We start from the raw sequence: 27655 nt of genomic DNA on the forward strand, positions 1-27655 counted from the left end.
CGTCTGACCCGCGCGCCCTCTGGAGGAGACTGTGATATTTCCCTGCGCTGCTCTGATTGGCTGTCGGCACGACGCTCCCTGATGATGTCACGGAATGTGAAAGTTCTCTATCGGCTGTGTGGTGGTCAGGCACTGGAGGAGAGCTATGAGTGTGAGCAGGTTGTGCAGGATGGGAGCGCTGCGGCAGCTGAACCGCGGGGGCCCTGCCCTGGGGGCCACTGCAGCCGCACGCAGGGGCTTCAGGACATCCGCAGCTTTACTGAAGGAGGATGACTTCACCAAAAGTAAGTGACCCCCCCAATATTGATATATCTATAGTGTGTGAGCTATGACTGCAGTGATGCACCATCCTGTATGTATATACAGTACAGACCAAAAGTTTGGACACACCTTCTCCTTCAAAGAGTTTTCTTTATTTTCATGACTATGAGAATTGTAGATTCACTCTGAAGGCATCAAAACTATGAATTAACACGTGGAATTAATTAACAAAAAAGTGTGAAACAACTGAAAATATGTCTTATATTCTAGGTTCTTCAAAGTAGCCACCTTTTGCTTTGATTACTGCTTTGCACACTCTTGGCATTCTCTTGATGAGCTTCAAGAGGTAGTCACCGGAAATTATTATTATTATTTATTTATAAAGCACCATTGATTCCATGGTGCTGTACATGAGAAGGGGTTACATACAAATTACAGATATCAATTACAGTAAACAAACTAACAATGACAGACTGATATAGAGGGGAGAGAGGACCCTGCCCTTTCGGGCTTACATGCTACAGGATGGTGGGGAAGGAGACAGTAGGTTGGGGGGTTGCAGCAGCTCCAGTGATGGTGAGGCAGTTGCTCCAGTAGTGGTGAGGAGGCAGCGGGGATCATTGCAGGCTGTAGGCTTTCCTGAAGAGATGGGTTTTCAGGTTCCGTCTGAAGGATCCGAATGTGGTTGATAGTCGGACATGTTGGGGCAAAGAATTCCAGAGAATGGGGGCTATTCGGGAGAAGTCTTGCAGGCGGTTGGGTGAGGAGCGAATAAGTGTGGAGGAGAGAAGGAGGTTTTGGGAGGACCGGAGATTAGTTCAGAGACATATGGGTGAGACAGGTTACAGATGGCCTTGTAGGTCAGTATTAGTAATTTGAACTGGATACGCTGAGGGAATGGGAGCCAGTGAAGAGATTTGCAGAGGGGAGAAGCGGAGGAGTAGCGAGGAGAGAGATGAATTAGTCGGGCGGCAGAGTTGAGGATGGACTGGAGAGGTGCAAGGGTGTTAGCAGGGAGGCCACAGAAAAGAATGTTGCCATAGTCGAGGCGGGAGATGATGAGGGCATGCACAAGTAGTTTAGTAGATTAAGGGTTGAGGAAGGGACGGATTCTGGGAATATTTTTGAGCTGGAGGCGACAAGAGGTGGAGAGAGCTTGGATGTGTGGTTTGAAGGACAGGGCAGAGTCAAGGGTTTTCACTTCACAGGTGTGCCCTGTCAGGTTTAATAAGTGGGATTTCTTGCCTTATAAATGGGGTTGGAACCATCAGTTGTGTTGTGTAGAAGTCTGGTGGATACACAGCTGATAGTCCTACTGAATAGATTGTTAGAATTTGTATTATGGCAAGAAAAAAGCAGCTAAGTAAAGAAAAACTTTAGTCAATCAGTGCGAAAAATTGGGAAAACTTTGAAAGTGTCCCCAAGTGCATTGGCATAAACCATCAAGTGCTACAAAGAAACTGTCTCACATGAGGACCGCCCCAGGAAAGGAAGACCAAGAGTCACTTCTGCTGCGGAGGATAAGTTCATCCGAGTCACCAGCCTCAGAAATCGCAGGTTAACAGCAGCTCAGATTAGAGACCAGGTCAATGCCACACAGCGTTCTAGCAGCAGACACATCTCTACAACAACTGTTAAGAGGAGACTTTGTGCAGCAGGCCTTCATGGTAAAATAGCTGCTAGGAAACCACTGCTAAGGACAGGCAACAAGCAGAAGAGACTTGTTTGGGCTAAAGAACACACGGAATGGAAATTAGACCAGTGGAAATCTGTGCTTTGGTCTGATGAGTCCAAATTTGAGATCTTTGGTTCCAACCACCGTGTCTTTGTGCAACGCAGAAAAGGTGAATGGATGGACTCTACATGCCTGGTTCCCACCGTGAAGCATGGAGGAGGAGGTGTGATGGTGTAGGGGTGCTTTGCTGGTGACACTGTTGGGGATTTATTCAAAATTGAAGGCATACTGAACCAGCATGGCTACCACAGCATCTTGCAGCGGCATGCTATTCCATCCGGCTTGCATTTAGTTGGACCATCATTTATTTTTCAACAGGACAATGACCCCAAACACACTTCCAGGCTGTGTAAGGGCTATTTGACCAAGAGGAAGAGTGATGAGGTGCTACGCCAGATGACCTGGCCTCCACAGTCACCAGACCTGAACCCAATCGAGATGGTTTGGTGTGAGCTGGACTGCAGAGTGAAGGCAAAAGGGCCAACAAGTGCTAAACATCTCTGGGAACTCCTTCAAGACTGTTGGAAGACCATTTCCGGTGACTACCTCTTGAAGCTCATCAAGAGAATGCCAAGAGTGTGCAAAGCAGTAATCAAAGCAAAAGGTGGCTACTTTGAAGAACCTAGCATATAAAACATACAGTATTTTCAGTTGTTTCACACTTTTTTGTTAATTATATAATTCCACATGTGTTAATTCATAGTTACGATGCCTTCAGAGTGAATCTACAATTTTCATGGTCATGAAAATAAAGAAAACTCTTTGAATGAGAAGGTGTGTTCAAACTTTTGGTCTGTACTGTATGTATGTGTATGTGTGTGTATATATATATATATATATATATATATATATATATATATACACACACAGTGTGTGTGTGTGTGTGTGTGTATATACAGTGGGGCAAAAAAGTATTTAGTCAGTCAGCAATAGTGCAAGTTCCACCACTTAAAAAGATGAGGCGTCTGTAATTTACATCATAGGTAGACCTCAACTATGGGAGACAAACTGAGAAAAAAAAATCCAGAAAATCACATTGTCTGGTTTTTTTTTCATTTTATTTGCAGATTATGGTGGAAAATAAGTATTTGGTCAGAAACAAAATTTCATCTCAATACTTTGTGATATATCCTTTGTTGGCAATGACAGAGGTCAAACGTTTTCTGTAAGTCTTCACAAGGTTGCCACACACTGTTGTTGGTATGTTGGCCCATTCCTCCATGCAGATCTCCTCTAGAGCAGTGATGTTTTTGGCTTTTCGCTTGGCAACACGGACTTTCAACTCCCTCCAAAGGTTTTCTATAGGGTTGAGATCTGGAGACTGGCTAGGCCACTCCAGGACCTTGAAATCACAGATAGAATCATAGAATCGTAGAGTTGGAAGGGACCTCCTGGGCCATCTGGTCCAACCCCCTGCTCAAAGCAGGATTCGCTAAATAATCCCAGTCAGATGTCTGTCCAGCCTCTGTTTGAAGACTTCCATTGAAGGAGAACTCACCAATTCTCGTGGCAGCCTGTTCCACTCATTGATCACTCTAACTGTCAAAAAGTTTTTTCTAATATCTAATCTGTGTCTCCTCCCATTCAGTTTCATCCCATTGCTTCTAGTCTTTCCTTGTGCAAATGAGAATAAAGATGATCCTTCTACAATGTGACAGCCCTTTAGATATTTGTAGACAGCTATTAAGTCTCCTCTCAGTCTTCTCTTTTGCAAACTAAACATTCCCAAATCCTGCAACCTTTCCTCATAAGACAGGGTTTGCAGACCGGTCACCATTCTGGTCGCTCTTTTCTGAACTTGCTCCAGTTTGTTGATGTCTTTTTTAAAATGTGGTGCCCAAAACTGGACACAATATTCCAGATGAGGTCTGACCAAAGAGGAGTAGAGGGCAATAATGACTTCACGTGATCTAGACTGTATGCTTCTGTTAATACATCCTAGAATTTCATTTGCCTTTTTTGCTGCTGCATCACACTGTTGACTCATATTCAGTCTGTGATCTATTAGTATACCCAAGTCTTTTTCACATGTGCTGTCACTTAGCCCTATTGCTCCCATTCTGTATATGCTTTTTTCATTTTTATTGCCCAGATGTAGTACTTTGCATTTCTCCCTGTTAAAAACCATTCTGTTAGTTGCTGCCCACTTCTCCAGTTTATTTAAATCTTTTTGAATCCTCTCTCTCTCTTCTCTAGTATTAGCTATCCCTCCTAGCTTTGTGTCATCAGCAAATTTAATCAGTTTACCCTCAATTCCGTCATCTAAATCGTTGATAAAGATGTTGAACAATACAGGGCCCAGGACAGAGCCCTGTGGTACCCCACTTGAGACATTCTTCCAACTGGATGTGCAGCCATTTACGACCACTCTTTGTGTCCGATCACTAAGCCAGTTATGAATCCACGTAACAGTTGCCTTGTCCATTCCATACTTAGTCATTTTTTCAATAAGGATTGTATGAGAGACTTTGTCAAATGCTTTGCTGAAGTCAAGATATACTATATCTACAGCATTTCCTTGATCCACCCAATCAGTGATACCGTCATAGAAGGAAATTAAGTTAGTCTGACATGACTTATTAGTTACAAACCCATGCTGACTCTGTTTAATCACTTCATTCTTATCCAGGTATTGACATACATGTTGTTTAATAATTTGTTCAAAGATCTTTCCTGGTATAGAAGTCAGACTCACCGGCCTATAGTTGCCTGGGTCCACCTTCTTCCCCTTTTTTGAAGATAGGAACAACATTTGCTCTTCTCCAGTCTTCTGGCACTTCTCCTGTTCTCCAAGAATTTTCAAAGATTATGGAGAGGGGTTCAAAAATTTCTTCTGCTATCTCCTTCAGTACTCTGGGGTGTAATTCATCTGGACCTGGAGACTTGAATTCATTTAGGTTAGCTAAGTGTTTCCTCACTATCTTTCTGTTTATAGATATCCTGGATTCTTCTATTCCCTTAATAGGACAGTGAATAACAGTTGATGTTACATTTCCTTTCTGAGAGAAAACAGATGCAAAATAGGAATTTAAAAGTTCAGCCTTCTCAACATCCTGTCTTACCATTTCATCATTTTCATCCTTCTTACGAAGCCACTCCTTCGTTGCCCTGGCGGTGTGCTTTGGATCATTGTCATGTTGAAAGACCCAGCCACGTTTCATCTTCAATGCCCTTGCTGATGGAAGGAGGTTTACACTCAAAATCTCACGATACATGGCCCCATTCATTCTTTCATGTACCCGGATCAGTCGTCCTGGCCCATTTGCAGAGAAACAGCCCCAAAGCATGATGTTTCCACCACCATGCTTTACAGTAGGTATGGTGTTTGATGGATGCAACTCAGTATTCTTTTTCCTCCAAACACGACAAGTTGTGTTTCTACCAAACAGTTCCAGTTTGGTTTCATCAGACCATAGGACATTCTCCCAAAACTCCTCTGGATCATCCAAATGCTCTCTAGCAAACTTCAGACGGGCCCGGACATGTACAGGCTTAAGCAGTGGGACACGTCTGGCACTGCAGGATCTGAGTCCATGGTGGCGTAGTGTGTTACTTATGGTAGGCCTTGTTACATTGGTCCCAGCTCTCTGCAGTTCATTCACTAGGTCCCCCCGCGTGGTTCTGGGATTTTTGCTCACCGTTCTTGTGATCATTCTGACCCCACGGGGTGGGATTTTGCGTGGAGCACCAGATCGAGGGAGATTATCAGTGGTCTTGTATGTCTTCCATTTTCTAATTATTGCTCCCACAGTTGATTTCTTCACTCCAAGCTGGTTGGCTATTGCAGATTCAGTCTTCCCAGCCTGGTGCAGGGCTACAATTTTGTTTCTGGTGTCCTTTGACAGCTCTTTGGTCTTCACCATAGTGGAGTTTGGAGTCAGACTGTTTGAGGGTGTGCACAGGTGTCTTTTTATACTGATAACAAGTTTAAACAGGTGCCATTACTACAGGTAATGAGTGGAGGAAAGAGGAGACTCTTAAAGAAGAAGTTACAGGTCTGTGAGAGCCAGAAATCTTGATTTCTTGTTTCTGACCAAATACTTATTTTCCACCATAATATGCAATTAAAATGAAAAAAAAACAGACAATGTGATTTTCTGGATTTTTTCTCAGTTTGCCTCCCATAGTTGAGGTCTACCTATGATGTAAATTACAGACGCCTCTCATCTTTTTAAGTGGTGGAACTTGCACTATTGCTGACTAAATACTTTTTTGCCCCACTGTGTATGTGTATATATATATATATATATATATACACTGTGTGATACAATGTGACACCTGATTGTCTGTGATTATTATTTCTGTTACTCGCTGGTATGTTGCCATCACATTCCCCAGCACTGCAGACGTTTCTGTCCCCATCGGACTCTTGACTTCCCTATCAGAGTGGATTACCCCGTCACGTCGTCCCCTTGTCTCTCGCAGCTGGACCTTCCCCGCACTGTAATAACCAGATAACAGGATGCGCTCGCTGCCGTTATTCGTATTTATTGTCACTTTTTGGCATCTGAGTATAGTAAACTTGTTTGCCAGCCGATACGAGAGTCTGCACGGCGTCCTCATAGGTTGTCGCGATAATTACTGCGGAAATAAATTGTCACACGATGGCGCATTACTTCTGGACTCGTTACCTTGTATTAACCCCGTGGGATAACGAGCCGTCACAACTGCTGACAACGCCGATGACTGTGCACAAGTTATCTCTGGTTATTGCTTAATATTGAAAGTTAATGTCTAAACCCGTTATAAAATTTGTATATATATATAGTAAGGTCAAACAACTTAACTTAAGTAAACCAAGGACCCTTACAACAACTTCTAGATACAGATGTACATAAAAACAACCTTTAATGAAGCCTAAATAGTAGACAAAACAACCACATAAACAACAAGCAACCGTGTCACCTATTACACCCTACTATGGGGTACTGATATGAAAGCTGCCTAACAACGGAGGTTGGCACCCTAAACACAATCGAGATTGGCGCCCCCGTTCCACGATGGCTGAACCCTAAAACTCCTAAATAGCCCTGAATATGTGCCACATTTGATCAACCAATTATTCAGAAAAGGAGTGTATAGGGGTTGCCAGATAGGAAGCTCAATAGGCAACAAAGAGAAAAAGTGCAAAAAAGACAAGACATAAAGTGACAAGTGCATTAGAGTATCTCACTATCTGTCCCCTATAACTGTATGCCTTCCTGTCAGCGGAGGTTGGCATCCTACTGGTCAGCAGAATGGCGCCCCCGCTCCACGACGGCTCACCCTGGGAATACCCTGATATGGCTATACATTCACCACTGGGTGGCACAAATAAGCATATGGAAGGAAAAAAAATGATCCATTAAAACATTAATATCAATATAACCAACATTATTGATAACAAATAGAGGGATACTCAGATTTTTTGATGTAAGATAGGCAAAAACCTCAAAGCGTTTCTCCCAACAGGATTATCAGAAGGTGGATAGATAGATATTATGTGGGAAAAAATGGTCAAACAGCCCCTTGCACTTGCCACTTTATGTGGAACATATTCAGAGCTATTTAGGAGTTTTAGGGTTCAGCCATCGTAGAATGGGGGCGCCAATCTCTATTGTGTTTAGGGTGCCAACCTCCGTTGTTAGGCAGCTTTCATATCAGTACCCCATAGTAGGGTGTAATAGGTGACACGTTTGCTTGTTGTTTATGTGGTTGTTTTGTCTACTATTTAGGCTTCATTAAAGGTTGTTTTTATGCACATCTGTATCTAGAAGTTGTTGTAAGGGTCCTTGGTTTACTTAACCCCTTACCTACAAAGGACGGAATATTCCGTCCATGTGACCCTGGACCTAACTACCATGGACGGAATATTACGTCCCAGCGATCAGCGGCTCCCACGTGGTGAGCGCCGCTGATCGCGGCCGAGTGTCAGCTAATTATCATAGCTGACACCCGGCACAATGTGTCAGGGGCGGTCACGGACCGCCCCCGACACGTTAACCCCTTGCACACCGCGATCAAACGCGATCGCGGTGTACCGGGGGTTAAAGGGAAGCATCGGCAGGGAGGGGGCTCCCTCCGTGCTTCCCTCAGCCCCCCACGGCAGCGCAATGTGCAGCGCTGCTGCGGAGGGCTCTTTCCCTACAGGCCCCCGGATCCAAGATGGCGACGGGGGCCTGCAGGGAGCTGACTTCCTCACTGCCTGCAAAGCGCAGGCATGAGGAAGTCTGCAGCAGTGCCTGTGACAGATCGCTGATCTGTCACAGTGATCTGTGATGTGACAGATCAGCGATAAAACTGTCCCATTAGTTAACCCCTTTAGCGAAACCCTTAAAAAATAAAAAACGAAGCAAAAAATAATGATTTATTATAATACCACCGAACAAAAAGTGCAATAACGCGCGATCAAAAAGACGCATATAAATATCCATGGTACCGCTGAAAACGTCATCTTGTCCCGCAAAAAATGAGCCGCCAAACAGCATCATCCGCAAAAAAATAAAAAAGTTATAGCTCGCAGAATAAAGCGATACAAAAATAATTATTTTTTATATAAAATTGTTTTCATTGCAACAAACCGACAAAACATAAAAAAACGACCTAAATGAGGTATCGCTGTAACCGTACTGACCCGAAGAATAAAAACGCTTTATCAATTTTACCGCACGCGGAACGGTGTAAACGCACCCCCCAAAAGAAATTCATGAAACGCTGGTTTTTGTTCATTCTGCGTCCCAAAAATCGGAATAAAAAGCGATCAAAAAATGTCACGTGCCCGAAAATGGTACCAATAAAAACGTCAACTCGTCCCGCAAAAAATAAGACCTCACATGACTCGGTGGGTCAAAATACGGAAAAATTATAGCTCACAATATGTGGTGATGCAAAAACTATTTTTACAATAAAAAGCGTCTTTTAGCGTGCGACAGCTGCCAAACATAAAAACCGCCATAAATAGTAAATCAAACCCCCCGCTATCACCCCCTTAGTTAGGGAAAAATAATAAAACTAAAAGAAAATTTATTTATTTCCATTTTCCCGCTAGGGTTAGGGCTAGGGTTAGGGCTAGGGTTAGGGCTAGGGCTCAGATTAGGGTTAGGGGTGTGTTGAGGTTAGGGTTGGAGTTATAATTGGGGGGTTTCCACTGTTTGGGCACATCAGGTGCTCTCCAAAGGCAACATGGCGTCTGATCTCAATTCCAGCCAATTCTGCGTTGAAAAAGTCAAATGGTGCTCCTTCCCTTCCAAGCTCTGCCATGCGCCCAAACAGTGTTTTACCCCCACATGTAGGGTATTAGCCTACTCAGGACAAATTACAAAACAACTTTTGGGGTCCAATTTCTCCTGTTACCCTTAGGAAAATAAAAAATTGGGGGCAAAAATATAATTTTGCGGAAAAAAATGTTTTTTTTATTTTCACGCCCAGGCGTTATAAACTTCTGTGAAGCACTTGGGGGTTCAAAGTGCTCTCCACACATCTAGATAAGCTCCGTGGGGGGTCTAGTTTCCAAAATGGGGTCACTTGTGGGGAGTTTCAATAGTTTAGGTACATCAGGGGCTCTCCAAACGCACATGACACCCGCAGACCAATCCATCAAAGTCTGCATTCCAAAACGTCACTACTTCCCTTCTGAGCCCTGATGTGTGCCCATACAGTAGTTTTCTCCCACATATGAGGTATCAGCGTACTCAGGACAAATTGGACAACAACTTTTGGGGTCCAATTTCTCCTGTTACCTTTGGGAAAATAAAAAAATTGGGGACTAATTGATCATGTTTGTGGAAAAAATACGATTTTTTTATTTTCATGCTTGGGCATTATAAACTTCTGTGAAGCCCTTGGGGGTTCAAAGTGCTCACCACACATCTAGATAAGTTCCTCAGGGGGTCTAGTTTCCAAAATGGGATCATTTGTGGGGGGTTTCCACTGTTTAGGTACATTAGGGGCTCTCCAAAGGCAACATGACACCCACAGACCATTCCATCAAAGTCTGCATTCCAAAACGTCACTACTTCCCTTCCGAGCCCCGACGTGTCCCCATACAGTAGTTTTCTCCCACATATGGGGTGTCAGCGTACTCAGGACAAATTGGACAACAACTTTTGGGGTCCAATTTCTCCTGTTACCCTTGGGAAAATAAAAAAATGGGGACTAAAAGATGATGTTTGTGGAAAAAATACGATTTTTTTATTTTCACGCCCGGACGTTATAAACTTCAGTGAAGCACTGGGGGGTTCAAAGTGCTCACCACACATCTAGATAAGTTCCTTGGGGGGTCTAGTTTCCAAAATGGTGTCATTTGTGGGGGGTTTCTACTGTTTTGGTACATCAGGGGCTTTCCTAACGCGACATGGTGTCCGATCTCAATTCCAGCCAACAACGTCAAATGGCGCTGCTTCCCTTCCGAGCTCTGCCATGCGCCCAAATAGTGGTTTACACCCACATGTGGGGTATCAGCGTACTCAGGATAAATTGCACAATATCTTTTAGGGTCCTGTTACTTTTGGAAAAATAAGAATTGAGGGTGAAAAGATCATTTTTGTGGAAAAAATATGATTTTTTTATTGTACTGCTGTATGTTATAAACTTCTGTGAAGCCCTTGGGGGTTCAAAGTTCTCACCACACATCTAGATAAGTTCCCTGGGGGGTCTAGATTCCAAAATGGTGTCATTTGTGGGGGGTTTCCACTGTTTTGGTACATCAGGGGTTTTCCAATCGCGACATGGTGTCCGATCTCAATTCTAGCCAAAAACGTCAAATGGCGCTGCTTCCCTTCTGAGCTCTGCTATGCGCCCAAATAGTCATTTACACCCACATATGGGGTATCAGCGTACTCAGGGCAAATTGCACAATAACTTTTAGGGTCCTGTTACCCTTGGAAAAATAAAAATTGGGGGTGCAAAGATCATTTTTGTGGAAAAAATATGATTTTTTAATTGTACCGCTGTACGTTATAAACTTCTGTGAAGCCCTTGTGGGTTCAAAGTTCTCACCACATATCTAGATAAGTTCCTTGGGGGGTCTAGTTTCCAAAATGGGGTCACTTGGGGGGTTTCCACTGTTTAGGTACATCAGGGGCTCTCCAAACGCGACATGGCGTCCGATCTAAATTCCAGCCAATTTTGCATTGAAAAAGTCAAACGGCGCTCCTTCCCTACTGAGGTCTGCCATGCGCCGAAACAGTGGTTCCCCCCACATATCAGGTATCAGCGTACTCAGGACAAATTGCACAATAACTTTTGCAGTCCAATTTCTCCTGTTACCCTTGGTAAAATAAAGAAAATTGAACCTGAAGTATTTTTTTTGTGAAAAAAGTTAAATGTTCATTTTTTTTTAATATTCAAAAAATTCCTGTGACGCACCTAAAGGGTTAATAAACTTCTTGAATGTGGTTTTAAGCACCTTAAGGGGTGCATTTTTTAGAATGGTGTCATTTTTGGGTATTTTCTATCATATAGACCCCTCAAAGTGGCTTCAAATGTGAAGTGGTCCCTAAAAATAAAATGGTGTTGCAAAAATGAGAAATCGCTGGTCAATTTTTAACCCTTATAACTTCCTAACAAAAAAAAATTTTGGTTCCAAAATTGTGCTGATGTAAAGTAAACTTGTGGGAAATGTTATCTATTAAGTTTTTTGTGTGCCGTATCGCTGTGATTTAAGGGCATAAAAATTCAAAGTTGGAAAATTGCGAAATTTTCGCCAAATTTCCGTTTTTTTCACAAATAAACGCAAGTTATTTGAATGCAATTTTACCACTAACATGAAGTACAATATGTCACGAGAAAACAATGTCAGAATCACCGGGATCCATGGAAGCGTTCCAGAGTTATGACCTCATAAAGGTACAGTGGTCAGAATTGTAAAAATTGGCCCGGGAGTTAACGTGCAAACCACCCTTGGTAGTGAAGGGGTTAAACCCGTTATAAACAGTCACCAGCTGTTTATGTATCGGGGTCATGGCCAGCTCCACAAGTTCAATACCTCAATTCTGGAAAAAAGCCCCTGCTGACAACCAGCCTGTATATCCTGTAGAGAGGTTGTCAGTCCTGCCCCATGGTGACATCACTGATATAATGACCTGTGATCAGACGTGGGACCATGCACCTTATACTACGGCACCGGCTCATCATCTATTACTGCTGACAACCAGCCTGTATACCCTGTGTGAGAGGTTGTCATCCCCGCCCTCTGGTGATGACATCACTGACCCAGTGCCGTCTGCTCGGTGTCAATCGTCTGTGATCGGATTTCCTTAGTTATTTCTCGGTTTTCCTCCCAGTTCTGTCCAGTGAGATGCAGAAGATCCACAATAAAGTGCGGGACGTTCTGCCAGGCAGCGACTGGTCACCATTCAAATCCATGGACCATCTGCCGCCAGAACACGCGGACATCGTCATCGTAGGGGGCGGAGTCATGGGCTGGGCAGTTGCCTATTGGCTGATGAAAATGCAGACCAAGAAGAAAGCGTACAAGGTGCTGGTGGTGGAGCGTGACCCGACCGTGAGTCTCACACCAAGGTTGTCAGTGGCTATGTGTAGATCAGACCAGATCATTCTATGCCATCACTTTATCACAACTTTCAGATTTTAATGACAGTGCACATTCTGGTGCCGATGTGTCTATTACACCCGGGAGTTGCCTTGTAAGCACTTGTCTATTATGTATCATGTACCGGAATACGAGATGTTCATCCGCCCAGATAGGATGCACTGTTGACAGTTGTCGAGTGGTCTGTGCATCTGTGACCCTGTTATTTGTAATATATTGTATGCCCTGTGAGCTGTGTACATGACTTATCCCATTGGACCCTGGTAACGTTATGTAATAATGCCCTCTCTTATCTCACCCCTAGTACTCTCACGCCTCCACCGTTCTTTCGGCAGGCGGCATCCGGCAGCAATTCTCCCGACCGGAAAACATCCAGATGTCACTGTTTGGAGCCCATTTTCTGCGCAACATTAATGTAAGATGCTAGTACTGTAACAGAAGCTAAAGGGACTGTTACTAAGAACTCACAGTACAGTCACATATCACCAGAGCTGAACTCACTATTCTGCTGGTGCAGTCACTGTGCACATACATTACATTACTGATCCTGTACTGATCCTGAGTTACGCCCTGTATTATACTCCGGAGTTGCACTCACTATTCTGCTGGTGCAGTCACTGTGTACATACGTTACATTACTGATCCTGAGTTACCTCCTGTATTATACTCCGGAGTTGCACTCACTATTCTGCTGGTGCAGTCACTGTGTACATACATTACATTACTGATCCTGAGTTACCTCCTGTATTATACTCCGGAGTTGCACTCACTATTCTGCTGGTGCAGTCACTGTGTACATACATTACATTACTGAGCCTGAGTTACATCCTGTATTATACTCCAGAGCTGCACTCACTATTCTGCTGGTGCAGTCACTGTGTACATACATTACATTACTGATCCTGAGTTACATCCTGTATTCTACCCCAGAACTGCACTCACTATTCTGCTGGAACAGGTACTGTGTACATACATTACATTACTGATCCTGTACTGATCCTGAGTTACCTCCTGTATTATACTCCAGAGCTGCACTCACTATTCTGCTGGTGCAGTCACTGTGTACATACATGCACATTACTGATCCTGAGTTACCTCCTGTATTATACCCCAGAGCTGCCCTCACTATTCTGCTGGTGCAGTCACTGTGTACATACATTACATTACTGATCCTGAGTTACCTCCTGTATTATACTCTGGAGTTGCACTCACTATTCTGCTGGTGCAGTCACTGTGTACATACATTACATTACTGAGCCTGAGTTACATCCTGTATTATACTCCAGAGCTGCACTCACTATTCTGCTGGTGCAGTCACTGTGTACATACATTACATTACTGATCCTGAGTTACATCCTGTATTCTACCCCAGAACTGCACTCACTATTCTGCTGGAACAGGTACTGTGTACATACATTACATTACTGATCCTGTACTGATCCTGAGTTACCTCCTGTATTATACTCCAGAGCTGCACTCACTATTCTGCTGGTGCAGTCACTGTGTACATACATGCACATTACTGATCCTGAGTTACCTCCTGTATTATACCCCAGAGCTGCCCTCACTATTCTGCTGGTGCAGTCACTGTGTACATACATTACATTACTGATCCTGAGTTACACCCTGTATTGGGGTATGTGCAAACGTTGCGGATTTGCCTGCGGATCCGCAGCAGTTTTTCATGCGGTGTACAGTACATTGTAAACCTATGGAGAACAAAAACCTCTGTGCACATGCTGCGGAAAATTCCGCACAGAAACGCAGCGGTTTAGTTTCCGTAGCATGTTAATTCTTTGTGCGGATTCCGCAGCGTTTTTACACCTATTCCATTATAGGAATCCACAGGTGTAAAAACGCAGGCGAAATCCGCACAAAATCTGCAGAAGATCCGCAGGTAAAACGCAGGTCATTTTACCTGCGAATTCTGCAGATTCTGCGTGGAAAAATCCGCACAGGAATCCACAACGTGGGCACATACCCTTATACTCCAGAGCTGCACTCACTATTCTGTTGGTGCAGTTGATGTACATACATTACTGATCCCGAGTTACATCCTGTATTATACTCCAGAGCTGCATTCACTATTCTGCTGGTGCAGTCACTGTGTACATACATTACATTACTGATCCTGAGTTACATCCTGGATTATTCCCCAGAGCTGCGCTCACTATTCTGCTGGTGCAGTCACTGTGTACATACATTACTTGTCCAGTATCTTGGACTCTCCTCAGTCCCCCATGTCTCTTATTCCAGGAGTACTTGAGTATTATAAATGAAGACCCCGTTGACATTCAATTTAACCCCTCGGGGTACCTCTTCCTGTCCAGTGACAAAGGAGCCGAGATCCTGGAGGAAAATTACCGAGTGCAGAGGTACTGGGTGGGGATGAATAGTGGTTGTGGTACCAGGGCTGCTCCATTCTTCTGTAAGTTGTATAATGTGATATCATGGAAACCTCCTTGTGTACATAACAAGACCTGATACTCGCTGAGGGTTTGTTACAGTTATATCCATTGTGAACAATCCTCTGTGAGCTGCACATCTCCTTTGTCCAGAGGGTTTGTTACAATTTACTGTCCAGGTCTGGGGTACTTTGTGGTGTATGTGCAGCACAGTTAATATAGGGTGGGGTTACTGCCCCCCGGATCTGAGGAAGTCGGTACGTCCTCTGTGAGAGAAGAAATGGACTTTTCAGTGTGAGGCCGTTCTGGGTGTTGTCACCAGTGGATGTTACTCAGGATGACTGCTTCTCCAGTCCCTGAAGGAGGGGGGGTCACTAGTGGGTGTCACTCAGGATGGCTGCTCCTCCAGTCCCTGGAGAGGATGTTGCCAGTGGGTGTCACTCAGGACGGCCGCTCCTCCAGTCTCTGGGGGGTTGTCACCAGTGGATGTCACTCAGGACGGCAGCGCCTCCAGTCCCTTGTGGGTGTCACTCAGGACAGCGGCCCCTCCAGTCCCTGGGGGAGTTGTCACCAGTGGGTGTCACTCAGGACGGTAGCGCCTCCAGTCCCTTGTGGGTGTCACTCAGGACAGCGGCCCCTCCAGTCCCTGGGGGAGTTGTCACCAGTGGGTGTCACTCAGGACGGTTGCTCCTGCAGTCCCCGGGGGGTTGTCACCAGTGGATGTCACTCAGGACGGCAGCGCCTCCAGTCCCTTGTGGGTGTCACTCAGGACAGCGGCCCCTCCAGTCCCTGGGGGAGTTGGCACCAGTGGGTGTCACTCAGGACGGTTGCGTCTGCAGTCCCCGGGGGGGTTGTCACCAGTGGATGTCACTCAGGACGGCAGCACCTCCAGTCCCTTGTGGGTGTCACTCAGGACAGCGGCCCCTCCAGTCCCTGGGGGAGTTGTCACCAGTGGGTGTCACTCAGGACGGTTGCTCCTGCAGTCCCCGGGGGGTTGTCACCAGTGGGTGTCACTCAGGACAGCCGCTCCTTCAGTCCCCGGGGGTTCTTGTCCAGCTTTCCCAGGAGCAGACAGAGGCAGTGACTCCTGAATTCTGGGTATTGTCTTGTTGACACTGTGTGTTACTTTCTCGCACCGCAGGGAGCAGGGGGCTAAGGTGACGCTACTCTCGCCGGATCAGTTGAAGAGGAAGTTTCCATGGATCAATACGCAGGACGTGGCGCTGGCCTCTTATGGTGAGGTCCACTCTGTTCTATATCGGAGCAGCAGGTTCGGGATTACTGGAATGACTGTGATTTTCTCTGTTTTCAGGGCTGGAGAACGAGGGCTGGTTCGATCCCTGGTTGCTGCTCAGTGCTCTCCGGCGTAAGGCCATGTCCATGGGTGTCTTGCATTGTCACGGGGAGGTGGCAGGTGAGTGCCGCACTCCACAAGTGTCATCACCATTGGGACAGGTATGACACAGATCTTTTGTGCTTGGTCTCTCCTGGCTGTCCTTAGCTAATGGCTGAGCTTCGAGCAAATGAACCCTAAATATATCCACTTAATATTAGATAAATAAGGGGAAAGTAGGGGTCAAAAATCACCAAATATTACCACATGCAGCACTAGTAGTAACCAGTGGGTGGCAGCACTGCAATCGCTCTGAATTATACAACGTGATCCTCACTGGTGCTGCAGCCGCTGGCGTAGAACTAAAAATACCAGAATGCCTGGACTTCTAATAAAAGATAACTGTTGATAGGTTTCAACTACATGAAACAAGAAATGATGACGGAGGACGGCGAACCGGTGACCTGTAAAATAATCAGACAAGTTATTGTGAGTATATTCCAGATGTCAGATTTATGTGATTGCTGAGATTAATTAGGTTTATTTCAGTTTTGTTTTTTTTATTATTATTATTATTATTATTATTATTATGGACTGTGACTACACAGCATTTTATCTTAATTAACCCAACGTCTATTTTCAGTAAGCCAGGAGGAATAGACTTACAGTAGCTATATGATGACTTTTGAATGTGTTTATTTCTTGTTGGTCAAGAGCCTGAAATTTTGACTCTTCTTGTCAGTTAAATTGATATTTGTAAATTGATGAATGATTGTTATTTACCTCTTATATCTGCTCCTATAGTTTATTGTACTATTATTGCAAAACAGCGATGCAGGGTCACTGACATGTTGATTACACATTATAGGAGGCTATGCAGTTTGCTGATTTGCAAACATTGAAGGATAAACTAAATAATCAAAAATGCGAGTTAATCTCATCACCCCTTCCCCTTGACCTGTGAATAATGGCTTGAAGAACAGTTGTGAACTATAAAAAGGGGATCTGCCTCTGTAACAATGTACATCCAGACATCCAAGAGATCCAGAGACTCTTTACAAAACCACAGCCAGGAACACCAAGACATCATGGTTCCATCATGAGGGACACAGATTTGACATTCTATAGAATGCCAGCTTAAGGGACCATGGCCCCAGTTGGAAGAATACAGATCTGCTCCATTGACCATCGCTGAACCATGGATAAGTTTGGAGGAAGCCAGGATTATAATCCACCAGTTGCTTGGCTCGATGGAGATGTTCAGAGAAGCCAAGTTGTGACCCTCGGGTCAACTGGCCTTGTACCTGAATGGACTGTCATCTTCCTAAGCTTGTTGTTACCTCCTCTCTGTGTTTGTGCCACAGGAGGGGTAGTCGGCCCTTGAAGCTCTGAAGTCACAGCTGCTCTTATCCCAGCGAGTCAGTGGAAGGGTGAGACTCTAATGTGCACCATCTTGGGTATTTTGCCGGGCCTGTTCTATGTGTTGTTTGCCTATTTTATGGCTCAATAAAGTATTGCCACACTCTTGTTACTCTCACCCTGTGTTGTCTGAATAGTATTACGCCCACGTTGAAAGGAGAGCAGGTGTTTGGTGGGAAGAGCCCTGGTCCATGTGGTTTTGGGCACTGCCTTTTTTTTTTCTGCAGCATGTCAATTCTTTGTGCGTTTCTGCAGCTTTTTCACCCATTGACTTCAATTGAGTCAGTCAAATCCGCAGCAAAAACGAAGTTATAAAAGGTTTGCTGAGTTTTTGTTTTGCGTTTTACCATCATCCTATGGTGTTTCCCACGCTGTCATCTGTGTGACAGCGTGGGAATCACGGGCACGAAGATTCTTATCGGCAGTAACGCAACCGTCGGTAAGACTGTTGGTCAGAGCGCCACAGGGTCATGCTGTCAGATGTCAACGTGATCCTGCAGCTGTGACTATCACCCACGGTAACGCTACCGCCGGTACTGTCAGTCACAACGCTGCGGGATCACGCTGTCAGCGTTATTCCGCCGCTGTGACTGTGACCCACGGTAATGCTACCGCAGACTGTTGGTCAAAGCGCTGCAGGATCATGCTGGCAGATGTCAGCGTGACCCCACAGGCGTGGTCTGATGAGGCTACTGCTCTCATCGGGCTACGTCTGCTGTCACTGATGGGAGACGTAGTCTCATCTGCCAGCTCCTGTGCTCACAGCTTAAAAAAAAAAAAGTAAAAATAACCCATTATACTCACCTAACTCCCAATCTCCGATGCCCATGTCTCCTAGAAATATTGTAAAATAATAAACCAACATATACTCACCTGTTTCCAAAAAACGTTTCGGCTCAGGCACGAGCCTTCATCTGGAAGACAAATAGTAGTTATACCGTTTGTTGATCCTGAATATTCAGATTATCCTATAGATACTGTCATAAATGGTCTTTTCACCCATTTCCTAGGAATGCATGTGTATTAAGGTGGACATAGCCTTTGTGTCTTTGTATGCCTCCACATAGAAGCGGTCGCCAACAAGGACACAGGGTGAGAGTCACATGCCAACTGCAGCTTTCCACATGAATAGTGAATAAGGCTCATTGTGGTCTAACTACCTCTAAATACTTTATGCATATTTCATTACTTTCGAAAGATACAAAGGCTATGTCCACCTTAATCCGAAAATTCAGGATCAACAAACGGTATAACTACTAATTGTCTTCCTGAGGAAGGCTCGTGCCTGAGCCGAAACGTAGTTCGGAAACTACTTTTTTTTTTGTACAAGATAAACTAATTAAAATTTTGAAAGCAACAAGTTCTCTCTTCACTTTTTTGGAGTGTGCCGGAGTTTGATCTTTTGTATTGTCTTATTGTTTTTAGCCCTGAGCACCTAACAGTGGTTGAGCTAGATCCTATCTGCTTGTAATATCAGGAGAGATGTGACTGCTCTACCCTGTGGCCAGCGATACACTGACAGGAGGTAATCGCTCCTGCAGTGTATCACTGAGCTGCTTTGAGAGTTCACCAGTGTTCATCAGCTCCAGTGCTCTCACTTATGGCACTGCTATGTGAGAACTTTCCCACACAGCTGTGGTGCGGTAAGGTAGATCACCGGAGCTGATCAGCTGATGAACTCCAGTGAACTCTCACGGCAGCTCAGTGATACACTGCAGGAGCGATTATCCTCTGTCGGTTGGGTAAATCCATCCATTGGGTAGATCCATCGATCCACTCGTGACAAACCAGATAAAAAAATTTAAAAAAAGAATGGTGAAATGTGGATTTAATTTGCACTGCTGAATAATTCAGGATCCAGACCATGTAGCCATTAAATTGTGGATTTATTCTCAACGCGTTTCAAAGTACAAGACTTCTTCATCAGGAGCACCACAAGGTACATTGTGGTGCTCCTGATGAAGTCTTGTACTTTGAAACTCATTGAGAATAAATCCACAATTTAATGGCTACATGGTCTGGATCCTGAATTATTCAGTAGCGCAGATTAAATCCACATTTACCCATTCTTTTTTTTTTTTTATCTCTGGTTTGTCACGAGTGGACCGATGGATCTGCAGCAGCGGATATCTCTATAAGCTTGTCTTTTTGCTCAAATTGGTGAGTACAATTTTATCATAGTAATTATTTTATCCTGTCGGTGTATTGCCCGCTGTCTTTGAGAGCAGTCACATCAGTGACTGCTCTCAAAGTCATCAGGATCGTCATGGGACATTATGGATTATCTTCTCTGCGGACAGGTGAGGAATATTGTGGTTTATTTTATTTTTGTTGCAGCAGACGTTGGAATCGGTGGATTAGGCATGCGGTGAGTACGGTTTAATTAAGATTATTAAAGGAGTCTGTGTCATTATTTCAAATAAAGGACTTTCTTATGGGTGTCTGTGATTTTATACTATATCACTATGGGCTTAAAAATGGCTTGATGTCACCCGACAATACAAAGGTGATATCAACCCCACAAATATGAACCCCACTTGCCGCTGCTACAGGGCAAATGTGAAGAGCGAGGCTAAGCGCCATATTTGGCGCATCTTATAGATGTGCCTTTTCTGGGGAGGCTGAGAGCTAATATTTTTAGTCTGGGAGGGGACAAAATCCATGGCCCCTTCCTAGGCTATTACTATCAGCCCGCAGTTGTCTGCCTATCCTTTGCTAGTTAGATTTTATAGGGGGACCCTATGTCAATTTTTTTTTTCTGGGCCCCCCCCCCCCCTGTAAACAAGCCAGTAAAGTCTAAGCAAACAGCTGTGAGCTGATATTAATAGCCTGGGAACCCTTATGGTTATTGGATCCTTCCCAGAATATTAACATCAGCTGTCGACTTTCCCTCTGCTAGTTATTAAAATTACACAGGAGCCCACCCAATTTTTTTTTTTCTTCATTTTTTTCCTTTAAAATTAACAGTTGCTGTCTGGTTATAATCTATGTCCGTTCATTCTGTTAACGCTTCTACATAGGCTGGTGACTGTGTGTGTGTCTGTGTAGGTTTGTGTTTACTTATCGGAATAGTAATGAGGGTGTCGGGCTGACACTTTTTCACTACTAAGCCTAGGGCTAGGTGTCAATGACAGCTGCTGACACCAAGCCCTACTACTGCATCAGCATGAAAAAGGTGGCGTTGAACCAAGAAATTACATCGCAAAAGTTATTTTAAAAATATATACTTAGCTCAAAAAAGCATTCATTGCTGTATAAAAACGCATACAAAAACGTGCGTTTTTTCTGCAGCTTTTTTCCTGCCAAGAGACGCAGAAACCTTGCAGAAATTTCTGCAAGCAAAGACTTAACATGCGCACGTAGCCTTACATTTTGGACATTCTGATATTTTTTACAGGTCCAGACGCAGAACAGTTTGGAGAACCAGCCTGTAGACTGTATGGCGGTCGTCAATGCCGCCGGCGCCTGGTCTTCGAAAGTGGCCGAGATGGTTGGAATCGGCTGTGGGAAGCCGGGCACCTATGAAGAAGTCAAACTTCCTGTAGAGCCCAGAAAGAGGTATTATCACCCTCATCGTCCCGCTCGACTGTTTCTCTGTGCCATTTTTATTGGGAATCATTTGACTTCTCCAGATACATCTACATGTTCCACTGTCCCGCTGGGCCCGGCCTGGACTGCCCGATGCTGATCGACAGCTCTGGGGTTTATTTCAGGAGGGAGGGGATGGGGGGAAACTACATTGGGGGCCTCTCTCCCCCGGAGGTAAGCGGCGGCTGCGTGCAAGATGGCAGCAGTGCAGGAGGTGGAGGACACGCTGCAGTAAACGTCCTTTTGTGCAGGAGGAGGAGCCGGATACCAGTAACTTGGATGTGGACCATGAGTATTTCCAGCAGAAAGTCTGGCCACTTCTGGCACACAGAGTGCCGCTATTCGAGTCCTTGAAGGTACGTCCAAGGTCAGTGGTGGGGGAAAGCCGTGGCCCTGTAGACGGTTTCCTATATCAGTACAATCACTCCCATCATCTCTTTCTGGAATCCCTAATATTATAAGGATTGTTGTGAAATTTTTGAATAGACGCCTTGTTTCAATGTCTCGCCATTTTCAGAATCTCTGCTTACTGTCAGTGAATAGATACATCCTGTTCACTTCCAGGGGCTGAAGCCGCATAAAGAAGTGGTCTTCTTCTATTCTCCCAGCTGATTGGCTATGATGGTCTCTGCTCTGGATAATCCTGTGACTGGTACATTGTAACAGACCCCACTCAGGAGCTAGATTCTCAGCACTGGAGCAGTCGTTCAGTAGTTAAGTTCTGGGATCAGGACGGAATTTATCCATTTCACTGACAAGTGGAGATCTTGGAAAGGACAAGAAACAAACACAAAGGGTCCGGTTCTTCAGTTTGGAGTAAAACTGTTTGATTGACTTGCAGGTGCAAGAAAATGTTGTAATTTTGGCGTTTTCACACCGATGCCGCTGACTGAAGAGTGGGTGGATCTTATAGGGGGGGTCTTGGTCGGGCTCGGTGCATTTTGTGGACAAAGCGCCATTCTTGATGAGTCGGTCATAAACTAATTAAAAGTTTCAGAACTTTGCCATAAGTGGGAGCGGCTGAAAACAAAAAAGAGGAAGAAGTGTGTATAAAGGATGCGATCAACCCTGTAATCAACACTGCAATGTTTTATGGAAAACTAATAATAAATTTTATTCATACAAAAAAAGACATACACTAAAGGTGACAAAGATTAAAAACAATTTAAAAACCCTAGACAAATTGGCTACATAGTAACGCCAATATACAGTGCCTTGCAAAAGTATTTGGCCCCCTGGAACTTTTCAACCTTTTCCCACATATCATGCTTCAAACATAAAGATACCAAATGTAAATTTTTGGTGAAGAATCAACAACAAGTGGAACACAATTGTGAAGTTGAACAAAATTTATTGGTTATTTTAAATTTATGTGAAATCCAAAAACTGAAAAGTGGGGCGGCAATATTATTCGGCCCCTTTACTTTAAGTGCAGCAAACTGACTCCAGAAGCTCATTATGGATCTCTGAATGATTCAATGTTGTCCTAAATGACTAATGATGATAAATATAATCCACCTGTGTGTAATCAAGTCTCTGTATAAATGCACCTGCTCTGTGTTAGTCTCAGGGTTCTGTTTGAAGCACAGAGAGCATCATGAAGACCTAGGAACACAACAGGCAGGTCCGTGATACTGTTGTGGAGAAGTTTAAAGCCGTATTTGGATACAAAATGATTTCCAAAACTTTAAACATCCCAAGGAGCACTGTGCAAGCGATCATATTGAAATGGAAGGAGTATCATACCACTGCAAATCTACCAAGACCCGGCCGTCCCTCTAAACTTTCATCTCAAACAAGGAGAAGACTGATCAGAGATGCAGCCAAGAGGCCCATGATCACTCTGGATGAACTGCAGAGATCTACAGCTGAGGTGGGACAGTCTGTCCATAGGACAACAATCAGTCGTACACTGCACAAATCTTGCCTTTATGGAAGAGTAGCAAAAAGAAAGCCATTTCTCAAAGATATCCATAAAAAGTGTTGTTTAAAGTTTGCAACAAGCCACCTCGGAGATACACCATACTTGTGGGAGAAGGTGCTCTGGTCAGATGAAACCAAAATCGAACTTTTTGGCGACAATGCCAATCGTTTGGCATAACGGCAACACAGCTCATCACCCTGAACACACCATCCCCACTGTCAAACATGGTGGTGGCAGCATCATGGTTTGGACCTGCTTTTCTTCAGCAGGGACAGGGAAGATGGTTAAAATTGATGGGAAGATGGATGGAGCCAAATACAGGACCATTCTTGAAGAAAACCTGTTGGAGTCTGCAAAAGACCTGAGACTGGGACAGAGATTTGTCTTCCAACAAGACAATGATCCCAGACATAAAGCAAAATCTACAATGGAATGGTTCACAAATAAACGTATCCAGGTGTTAGAATGGTCAAGTCAACGTCCAGACCTGAATCCAATCGAGAATCTGTGGAAAGAGCTGAAAACTGCTGTTCACAAACAATCTCCTTCAAACCTCACTGAGGTCGAGCTGTTTGCCAAGGAAGAATGAGCAAGAATTTCAGTCTCTCGATGTACAAAACTGAGAGAGACATACCCCAAGCGACCTGCAGCTGTAATCGCAGCAAAAGGTGGCGCAACAAAGTATTAAGTTAAAGGGGACGAATAATATTGCACGCCCCACTTTTCAGTTTTTCAATTTCCACAAAAATTTAAAATAACCAATAAATTTCATTCAACGTCACAAATGTGTGTCACTTGTTGTTGATTTTTCACCAAAAATTTACATCTGGTATCTTTATGTTTGAAGCATGATATGTGGGAAAAGGTTGAAAAGTTCCAGGGGGCCGAATACTTTCGCAAGGCACTGTAGATCCACATAAGGAACCAATGCTCACCTCCTCCAATATGCTAGGCAAAAGAAGATTTTATATTTACCGTACATACTTGTGTATAAGCCCCCCCCACCCTAATTTTGCCACAAAAAAACTAAGAAAACTTATTGACTCGCGTATAAGCCTAGGGTGGAAAATGCAGCAGCTACTGGTAAATTTCAAAAGTAAAAATAGATACCAATAAAAGTAAAATAAATTGAGACATCAGTAGGTTAAATGTTTTTGAATATCCATATTGAATCAGGAGCCACATATAATGCTCCATACAGTTCATGGTGGCCCCATAAGATGCTCCATACAAAATACACCCCAAATAATGCTGCACAAAGGTTAATAATGGCCCCATAAGATGCTCCATAGATTATGCCCCCATATGCTGCCCCATAAGATGCCTCCATAGATTATGCGCATATTCATGAGTTTAATGAGTGGTACCACGTGACCGGTGAAGGGAGACTGTGGGAGAAGCAGGGGGGTTGCAGAGACGTGTTGGGGGGGGTCAGTATGACCTCTGACACCCCCTCCCCCGCCGACCCCCAGGTATATGACTCGTGTATAAGCCGAGAGGGGGACTTTCAGCCCAAAAATATGGGCTGAAAATCTCGGCTTATACATGATTATATATGGCATATATAAACAAAAAATAATTCATGTGACAATAATCCAGGTTTGTACAAACACACACTTCATATAGTCCATATATTAATAAAGAACTATATCAAACAGAGAACAAGGACCCAACCCTACATGGCAACGCATTATGTGCAAATAAGTAAATAAAGTGTGAACCACAAGGGATATTGCTGCTCTGTTCATGCTAGCTATCAAAGTGACTGTGGCAGAGCTAAAAAATAAGGCTTTATAAATAACCCAAATTAGTGAGATAATCTCATAGCAATGCCTACATGAAACGATATTCAAAAAGGCAAAACTTAGCAGCGCAGGAAAAATTCCATGGTACATTCAATACCCATACACTACAAACCACAGGAAAAATTGCCCAGAGGTAAACTTGAGGTAAACCATAAGGGTAAACTTGATGTCACCTCCACTTTCCCTTGAGGAAGACACGCTGTAAGGCCATGTGCACACGCTGCGGATTGGTCTGTGGATTTTTCCACGCGGATTTTGCAAAATCCGCAGGTCAAAAGACCTGCGGTTTATCTGCGGATTAGCCTGCGGCTTTGCCCTGCGATTTATCACCTCCACAATGGAGGAGATGGCAAACCGCAGCGGAATCCACAGAAAAGAATGAGATGTCAATTCTTTCTGCGGAATGGAAACCGCAGCAAAAACCTCACGGAAAATTCTGCACCGCGGTTTCCATTTTCCATAGGATATAATGGTACTGTACAACGCAGCTAATTCTTCTGCGGATCCGCAGCAGAATCTGCAGCGTGTGCACATACCCTAAGGTGGCGATACGCTTGGGGTTTTCCCCCTCCTCGTTTAACATCATGCGGGCATCAAGTTTACCCTTATGATTTCTGGGCAATTTTTCCTGTGGTTTGTAGCCTATGAGTATTGAATGTACCATGGAATTTTTCCTGCGCTGCTAAGTTTTGCCTTTTTGAATATCGTTTCATGTAGGCATTGCTATGAGATTATCTCACTAATTTGGGTTAGTTATACAGCCTTATTGTTTAGCTCTGCCACATGGTCACTTTGATAGCTAGCATGCACAGCGCAGCAATATCCCTTGTGGTTCACACTTTATTTGCACATAATGCGTTGTCATGTAGGGTTGGGTCCTTATTCTGTTTGATATAGTACTTTGTTAATATATGGACTATATGAAGTGTGTGTTTGTACAAAAATGGATTATTGCCGCATGAATTATTATTTTTTGTTTCTATATAAATATAAAATCTTCTTCTGCCTAGCATATTGGAGGAGGTGAGCATTGGATCCTTATATGGATCTATATTGGTGTTACTATGTGGCCAATTTGTCTAGGGTGTTTTGTTTTTAATCTTTGTCACCTTTAGTGTACAATATGTCTTTTTGTGTATGAATAAAATGTATTATTAGTTTTCCATAAAACATTGCAGTGTTCATTACAGGGTTGATCGCGTCCTTTATACACACTTCTTCCTCTTTTTTGTTTTCAGTTTATGCATATATGTGCGTGGTCGTAGATCCCCTCTGAAACGCGGCGGTGCCCTCAGACAAGAAAGCTTAAGTGGGAGCAGCTGTCTCCGCTCCTCCGTGGGTGGTGGGGCGGCTCTTTGGGTCGTGTCCATAATGATGCGGTGTCTCTTGTGCAGGTGAAGTCTGCCTGGGCCGGGTACTACGACTACAACACGTACGACCAGAACGGCGTCATCGGCATCCACCCGCTGGTGCAGAACCTTTACTTCGCCTGCGGGTTCAGCGGGCACGGCTTGCAGCAGGCTCCGGCCGTGGGCCGCGCGGTAGCAGAGATATTGAACAACGGGCAATTTACCACATTGGACCTTGAATCCTTCGGGTTCCAGCGTTTTATCTCCCAACAACCCATCTTGGAGAGGAACATAGTGTGAGGTGAGTGCGGCATGGGGGAGATGGTCCGATGTGCACCCAGGAATCTCACTGCAGATTCCCCCTCCACCACCACCATACAGCGCTGCACCGATCTGTAACACACAGACCCGTTATTGTGTTCTCCTGCTCATCCTGAGCCTCTCGCTGCATGACTACAATGTGAGTGGTGCAGTGCAGACTGACACTTAGGGAATTCCTGCATCTCATTAACACAAGGATGTGTACCATTTAGGACATGTGGAAACCTGGGTGACCCCATTTTGGTTGTAGTGTGTGTGGGGGAGAGGTGCATGTTAACACTTTGCAATCTTTGATGCTTCTAAGATTTCTTGTCTCTACAGCATGGACAGGAGACTGCAGTCGCTGCCTTTTATATCTGGAGCTTTCCGTGTTCACTGCGGCCAAAAATCCAACCTGGCGTCAAAATGATAATAAAGAGAGACAAAGATGGAGGCCGATGGCTTCAGGGATAACACAGACACCAGCGCCCATCAAAGACCTAACAACAGACTTGTATGAATGTCGCTTATTCTACAATCTGCTGCTATCTGTATGTGACACTATGACAACTCTTCCTGCACCAGTTCCCTGTGTTGTCGTATGCTCATGCTGGGCCTTGGAGCAATTGATTCTTTTTCTACCGGTGATAAATGTATCGAAATCCTTTAGCAATAGGGACAGGTCTGAGCACAGGGCCCAGAAGAGCTATCATAGGGAATTTCTTCTAAATCAAGCTCTACCACTGTCCTCTCTTTGGAATGTATCTGGTGCTCTCGGAGGGTTACTTCTGAGACTTCCCCTTTAAGACATTGATTTCCAGTATATACAATATATTTTTGTGATTACCAGATCGTCTGTGTGATCGGCTTATTAGAGGGATCCCGTCCACTCCGGGATCTAATAATCTGCTCCTTCCTCTGCGGGAACAAAGAGGTGAGGAGCCAGGATCTCTGGATTATCAGTCAACGTGAGGCCACGGTTACACGCAGACTATCATGAGATCG

The 27655-nt window shown here is 44.3% G+C and overlaps 1 protein-coding gene across 3 annotated transcripts; it reads left to right on the plus strand.

The window, feature by feature from the left end:
- The first annotated feature begins 15 nt into the window (after positions 1 to 15).
- FOXRED1 (FAD dependent oxidoreductase domain containing 1) lies at positions 16 to 27499 on the plus strand. 3 transcript variants are annotated; one of them, XM_073569955.1, is made up of 12 exons: positions 26 to 284; positions 12259 to 12479; positions 12832 to 12942; positions 14784 to 14902; positions 16074 to 16168; positions 16245 to 16346; positions 16678 to 16754; positions 21082 to 21242; positions 21317 to 21446; positions 21524 to 21628; positions 26396 to 26651; positions 26993 to 27499. In XM_073569955.1, exons 1-11 carry the CDS (start codon positions 146 to 148, stop codon positions 26648 to 26650), a joined length of 1515 nt encoding a protein of 504 aa, XP_073426056.1. In that variant the 5' UTR covers positions 26 to 145; the 3' UTR covers position 26651; positions 26993 to 27499. The 3 variants fall into 3 exon arrangements, with proteins under 3 accessions (XP_073426057.1, XP_073426058.1, XP_073426056.1); XM_073569956.1 differs by lacking the exon at positions 26993 to 27499 and having other exon boundaries at positions 16 to 284; positions 21524 to 21639; positions 26396 to 26534; XM_073569957.1 differs by lacking the exon at positions 12259 to 12479 and having other exon boundaries at positions 22 to 284; positions 12863 to 12942.
- Positions 27500 to 27655: the final 156 nt, after the last annotated feature.

Source organism: Dendrobates tinctorius, unplaced genomic scaffold, assembly GCF_039654945.1.
Source record: "Dendrobates tinctorius isolate UK_male_01 unplaced genomic scaffold, ASM3965494v1 ptg000028l, whole genome shotgun sequence".
Classification (NCBI taxonomy): Eukaryota; Metazoa; Chordata; class Amphibia; order Anura; family Dendrobatidae; genus Dendrobates; species Dendrobates tinctorius.